The sequence below is a fragment of the Chionomys nivalis genome, chromosome 9 (genome assembly GCF_950005125.1).
Source record: "Chionomys nivalis chromosome 9, mChiNiv1.1, whole genome shotgun sequence".
Classification (NCBI taxonomy): domain Eukaryota; kingdom Metazoa; phylum Chordata; class Mammalia; order Rodentia; family Cricetidae; genus Chionomys; species Chionomys nivalis.
In genome coordinates, this window is record NC_080094.1 from 19,136,957 (window position 1) to 19,144,013 (window position 7,057).

The 7,057-nt window shown below is 46.3% G+C and overlaps 1 protein-coding gene across 1 annotated transcript; it reads left to right on the forward strand.

The window, feature by feature from the left end:
- Positions 1-3,093: 3,093 nt before the first annotated feature.
- LOC130881801 (40S ribosomal protein S17-like) lies at positions 3,094-3,549 on the forward strand. Its single transcript, XM_057781583.1, has one exon. It carries the CDS (start codon positions 3,110-3,112, stop codon positions 3,515-3,517), a length of 408 nt encoding a protein of 135 aa, XP_057637566.1. The 5' UTR covers positions 3,094-3,109; the 3' UTR covers positions 3,518-3,549.
- Positions 3,550-7,057: the final 3,508 nt, after the last annotated feature.

Sequence of the window (7,057 nt, forward strand, 5' to 3'; positions counted from 1 at the left end):
TCAACCAAGGCCAAATACTGCAGCGCTCAGAGCAGAAAGGACAAGGACTTCTTTGGAGACACTGGGAAAAGCTCGGTGTCACTGGGAGAAAGAAACCAGGCCAGGCAGGCCCTAAGGGATTTCAATAAAGTAGGGTCCTGTAGGAGCGAATCTACCCTCAGGCCAGGACTCCTGCCTCTGGCTTGTGTACTGGGCTGCAGGCATCGGCTCCTGGCTCTCCCCCACATGCCTTGTCTATGTCTGGTGTTCTTCCTACCCTGTAGCTTCCCCACCAGAAAAACCCACGTCCGTCCATCCTTATGCTCATGTAGCTGACCATTGAACCCTCACCACGGCCTTAAGGGGGTAAAGAACATCTACACCAGATCCCCATCTCATCTGTTCTCACCTCCTATTCAGCCCTCGACCTTGGATCTCTCTGGAGTTTACCAGATCCCGGAGAGCACTCTTCACTAGATTATAGGTCCTCCCACCGGCATTTTGAGCTGAGGCAGCAGTTAGCCTGGCCCACCTGCTGTCATGGCCTGCCCCCTAGTGGCTATCTCTGGCCATACACTATCCCCTCCGTGGCACCAGCTCCAGCTTGATGCCCCCCTATTCCAGTTTCAGCCAAGAAAGGACCTCTGAGTCCTTGACAACCTCCACAATGTTCCCATCACACCCCCAACACACACACACACACACACACACACACACCTCTGAGTTCTTGGCAACCTTCATAGTGCCCCCATCACACCCCTAACATACACACACATGTGCACATGCATACCTCTGAATTCTTGACAACCTACACAGTGCCCCTATCACAACCCCCAAACCTCCCATACACACACACACACAGGTCCCAAATGCCCAGTTTAGGCTATCCATGCAAATGTCCATCCATCTTGATGGTGATTAGCACAGAGGGGAAGTGTTAGGATGTGATCTCTGAACCCACTGAGCTCATAAAGACAATAGCTAGGATTGTGACAGGAGGCACCAGGCGTCCTGTCTATTTTGGGGAGGCCCTAAGCAAAGCTGGTCAGTACCAAGGGCATCCTGGAGCTCATTAATCTACGTGGGAGTGACAGACACAGGATAGAGGGTCCAGGAGACCTTCCGCCAGACGTTTCCTCCCAGCCTGCCAGCCCTTGCTCTCCGCCTCACTCATGGAGCCCCTGGCCCTGGCCTCCGGACACCCAGCTTGCCAGCTCTCCATCGTAGAACCTTCCTCTCCTTTCAAAGTTTTTTTTTTCTCTGAGAGATTAGAGGCCCTGGCCTTTTGGGGTCCAGTCTTTGTTCTGTCCCCGAAGATAGCAAAGCAAGAAGGAAAAATACCTCTTCCCCTACCCAGGCTGAGTCAATGGAGAACCTGTCTGGAAACAACTTCAGTTCCCATGGTCAAGTCTCCAGGGAACTGGAAGGGATAAAAAGCTTACTTGCTGGAGTCTTGGATCCAAGAACTGGCTAGAACCAGAAAGCTCTTCATTACATATGCAGCTGCTGAGCAGCTCTCTCTCTCTCTCTCTCTCTCTCTCTCTCTCTCTCTCTCTCTCTCCTTCTTGTTATCTCTACTAACTATTAAATAAGCAGTAGCTTGAAATCATCCATGATGAATCATTTATATCAGAGAAACCGCCAAATAGTGCTATGTCCACATCCTATGTCCAGGCTAAAAGTCTAGAAAGCCAAAGGCCAGGTCAGCATCAAGGCCCACAATAGTTTTGAAGCCACAGAGACTTGGACTACATAACACACTTAGTTCCCAGCACTCTAATTCCATCACACTCGGGTCTGCAATATAGAAACCCGGGGAGCACAAGGGTGTTAGGCCAGTCCTAAGAGTCGGGAGAGATGGGTTCTACCTGAGAACACTCACCATATCACTTCAGCTCACCAATCCTTCATTTTCAACAGTAACACAGGGTCAGGAGTGCCTATCACAGAATGGGAACGTCACAGGATTTTTAGGACAAAAGGACTATTACACAGCAAGTATTTAGACCGTGGATAGTGCCATGGAACAAACAGTACCTGGTTATTGTCATTGGCTCCTGTCACTGTTACCACAATCATCCTTACTTTCTTCAACAATGAGACTGGCCACTTCTAACACAATAAAGGGGTCTCAGTCCTTTCCCCTTCCATTGGGTGCACTGAAGGCACACCACACCCAGGGAGGACCAGCAACATGGTGTGGGCTCAGATCCTCAGAGAAAGAAGGACTCTGTCAGCTGCTTCATTGGTCATGTCCAAAACTACCACCCTGGAGAGGGAAGGCCACTTAGGTTTTCCTCAGAAAAAATACCACCTCAGTACCCTGGGTGAATGCACTGTCTCATTCTACTCTTCAGTTCACAAGAAATGTCCCTTCGTGCTGGAATTAAAGGCATGTGTTGCCACATCCAGCCTTAGAAAATGTCTTTTAAGAGTTCAGAGATCTGCAAAAGCAGTGTCCTCTTGTGTGTGCTTCAGCAGAATCTGTTCTGAGGAGAGCAGAGAGAGCAAGGAGTGATGAACTAAAGAGAAGATGATAATAGATAGATAAACAGACAAACTGACTCAGACAAAAACAAACAAATGACTCACCTGGGTACAAGTCCATATCTGGATGGCCATAAGCAATTGTTTTCATTTCTTTGAGCCTCTGTTTCCGTCTCTACAAAAGGATAATGATTCTGACTTCAGAATATAAGGTCACACAGTCTCAGAGAGAAAGAAAAGAAGCATGTCTCCCTAATATGCAGATCCTAGTCAGATAGATAGATATTTGTTTTTGCTTGAATATGAATATGTATATAAATGTATGTAAAGAAAGCAAATACATGTGTGAGTAGAGCATAACATGCAGAAATGGGAACATGGAAAATTTACCAAGAAGTGGTAAACACCCTGTGATGAGGAAGAGCTAGAAGCAGGTAATGGACACATGAGCCATGAAAGATGATATCAAGCTAATTGCTTTTTTAGTTTTAACTCTATCATGGATTTTATAGGGACTTGGTATTTGTTGTTTCTCTGTGTGTATCTCTCTGTGTCTCTCTGTCTCTGTGTATGTGTGTATGTGCATGTGTTGGATAAGTGCATAAAAATGCATTTGATGGCTCTTTTACCGGGACCCGTCAACATGGGCCGCTTCCGCACCAAGACCGTGAAGAAGGCGGCCCGGGTCATCATCGAGAAGTACTACACGCGCCTGGGCAATGACTTCCACACCAACAAGCGCGTGTGCGAGGAGATCGCTATCATCCCCAGCAAGAAACTCCGCAACAAGATAGCCGGCTATGTCACGCATCTGATGAAGAGGATTCAGAGAGGCCCTGTCAGGGGTATCTCTATCAAACTGCAGGAGGAAGAGCGAGAAAGGAGGGATAATTACGTTCCTGAGGTCTCAGCCCTGGATCAGGAGATCATTGAGGTGGATCCTGACACCAAGGAGATGCTGAAGCTTCTGGACTTCGGCAGTCTCTCCAACCTGCAGGTCACTCAGCCTACAGTGGGGATGAATTTCAAAACACTGCGTGGAGCCGTTTGAGTCTGTTCTGTCATTTTCAATAAATCTGAAGATAAAAAAAAAAATGCATTTGATGTTTAAAGTGTAAAATCCAATGTGAAATTCCAGAGCTTCGTAATGGCTATTCGAACCGTGTAGAAGTTCATTGAAATGTCTTAATTTTATTATAATTTTTTGCAAGTTCTTTATAATAAAAGATTCTTATTTTCTTCAAAGAATCCAAGTAGAAATTTCTAGCCCACAGTTCTCAACACATATTTGTCTTCAGTCTTCTATGTCCCTATGCAGAGCTTTTACGTAAGGACCTCAAACAATGACACTGTATTGTTTACTGCCAAACAGAACCTGTGCCAAATAGCTACCCTCTTAGTTACTCAGTCAGACCTGGTGCTGTAGTGGATGAAGTTGATTCCACAGAACAGGTACAACTGCCTTAGTTGCTTTTCCATTCCTGTGACAAGACACTATGACCAAGGCAATTTATGAAAGGAAGGATTTAATTGGAAGCTTATGGTTACATAAGGTTCTAGTTCATGACCCTTGCAGCAAGGAACAAAGCACCAGGCAGGCAAACTTGGCATTGGAGCAGTAGCTGAGAATTCACATCTTGATCCATGGATACAAGGCAGAGAGAGGTAACCGGGAATGATATGGGCTTTTGAAACGTTCAAGCTTACCCCCAGTGACACACCTCTCCCATCAAGGCCACACCTCCTAATCCTTCACAAATAGTTAAACTGAGGACCAAGTATTCAAATACATGAGCCTATGGGGGCCATTCTCATTCAAAGTACCACATAAGTTCACCTAGATAGCAATCAGGAGATAGCATCACCTAACAGTAGCAAAATCAAACAAGGACAGATGTGTGACCAAAGAGACAAAGCCTCAAAAACCTTCCATCTTGGCGCAAGACCAAAATGATGAAGATTTATTATGATGGGTGCTTGAGGAGAGATGCTGTCACCGAATCCTAAGGCCTTCCCAGCATGCATGTGACTACATACATGGGCATGCATGCATTCAGATTTGTGTGGATGCATGGGTAAGGGCTTGGGCAGATAAATCAATAGAACTTTGCATCTGTGGGCTTCCTATGGTCACACATATTATGTTAGTCTGTACTTCTTGGCAGTGGTGATGGTTAACATTGTTCAGCTGACAGAATCTAGGATCACCTAGAAGAAAAACCTCCGAGCATTCCTATGAGGTTCCTCCAGATTAGGTCAGCCTCTGGCATGTCTACCATGGATGATCTAGAAGTGGTTAGCTGAGATAGAATGACCCTCCTTAACTGTAGGTGGCACTATTCCATGAGCTGAGGTCCTATACTTCATAAAAGCAAGAAGAAGAAGATCTCCCTCTGCTTCCTGACTACATGTGCAATGTGACCAGCTGCCTCAAGTTCCATTGTCATGCTTTCCCTGCAGTGATGGAATGAGCTTCCTGAGTGGTGACCTCTTTAAATTGCTTTTCGGCAGACATTGGTCACAACATTGAGAAAAGTAATATAGTATATGTACACAACAGAATAGGTCATGCACAGATGACTGTGGATGTATGAGTGTGCAAACCTGTGCATATGTGCTTGTGTATATTTTTAGGAACAGGTACGAATAAACACACATAAACAAGATGGTTGGGAGGAGGGGGTGGTTTAAACACTTAGGAAGACAAACAACCCCCACAAGGATTTAGGAAGCACTCATTATGTGCAAATAATGCATATGCTAATTACAAATGACTCCTTTCTGCTCATTAAAGCAGAACCGCAACACTTTATTAGTTCAATTCTGTTACTCTAAACAGTTAAAAGCAGTAAAAAATGGCTTTGGGGTCAAGCAGAAACCCCCATGGGAAGCCATCTCGGGCTGTGTGAGTGGTCACCCAGGCTTAGGGCCAAGGCACCAAAATGGACTCCTCCGTATACCTCCACCTCACAATCAGTCATTAATCTATCAAGCTTACCTCCTTTGTCCTGCCTCTCCGAGCACTGTGCTAGCCCCGCCCACATCCCTTCCGCGGGGCCCTTGGATGCTTGCCTGTGTTTCTTCCCCTTTGTGTGCAGAACTTGTCCCCTCCTGTTCCCACATATCCACAAGATGCTGCTGGTGACTCTGACCATTCAGTCCTCCTGCCTTGACATCACTGCTGACAAAAACCCCAGAGTTCATCCCACCATGGCCTGAAGCCTGAACAGCAGCGAGTAAGTGACTCCCAGGCAGCTTCCCAAGTCCATCCCGCTGAGGGCCCGGGTCCGGGCACACTTCTCCTGGGTCCCTAATGACCTCTTCTTATCTCAGCACCACCGGCTGGATTGCATGGGCAGTGTTCATGTGGCTAACTGTGCTGCAGGGAGTCATACTCACTAACACACCCTCCTCATTCTCTGCCCACTGGGGCTGAGCATTTCCGTTAGTTTACTCCTTATCTCCCTCCTTAACTAGACTCCAGCAGAAGCTTGGCTGTGTTGACCTCTATATGTGTTGGGCACTTAGCATAGATTCTCACACAGAAGACAGAGTAAACATGAGCAGGCAGATTTACAGAATAAATGTCTTTCTTTTCCTGCTCAGTTCTCCATACTGTCCCTGAAATGGCAAGAGCTACTCTGCCTTCTTGGAATTCATTTTTTATTATTATAACACAGATTTATCTCCCCTTCGTGTGTTCTGAGAACTTCTCTTTATTCCCCACAGGACCTTCGCCCTTTGCTAACTCCAAGTCTATTTCATGAATTCTTTCCCAGGCTAGAGTGGCTGGGACTCAGACACGCCACCTAGAGGCTGCAGGGTGAAACAACTCAGAAACAGAAGATACCAGAGCAGCCTCCTTCTAAACACATGGTGGAGCAGTGGCTGTCACAATGTCCAGGTCATTTCTCTCTGAAGATGGGTCAGCAGAGGTTCCCAGTCTCAGCTAAGGTGATGTCATTCATTGTCACCTATTCTAAGTTCTGGTAACAAGCCATGTTCCCCCTCCTCACTCTTTCACGCCATCCTCCCTCTGGGTCATTTCTATCCAAATGACATCTTACCTGGACATTTTATTCCACTACAGAGGTCCTCTTAACCTACATAAGAAAGAAATCTGTTCCTTCTGTGATGATTTGTGCCCACAAATGAGCACTTGTTCATCTCTACCTCGTAGGCTGCAAGCTATACATACCCAAAGAATGAACTTCATGAACACAGTGTAGTTTCATGGAAAGTAACAAGTTTGACAAGTGTGTGGCCAAGGGCATTATCTCCCCCAAATATCCACCTCTGTGACCTAGTTCCTCCAGAGAGACCCCAGCTCCTAATGTTTTCATAGTCTCCTACGAGAGTGCCACCATCTTGGAATCAAGCCCGAGGCACATGAGCCTCTGGTCCACAGTTCAGGCAAACCTAATACGCGCTGTTGGAAAGGGAGAACTTTATGAGTGTGCTAACTGTGCTTCAGTTGTTTCTAAAGAGTCATTCCAAAGTTTTACCAGCTGAAGTGTGCTGTTCTGGTCAGAGAAGCTGCTCAACAGTTAAACTAGAGGAAGAGAACGCACGTCTCGAAAGTTCATCATTG

What these genes read in the sequence shown, in the direction of transcription:
- LOC130881801 (XM_057781583.1), top strand. Translation starts at nt 3,110, where the DNA reads ATGGGCCGCTTCCGCACCAAGACCGTGAAGAAGGCGGCCCGGGTCATC.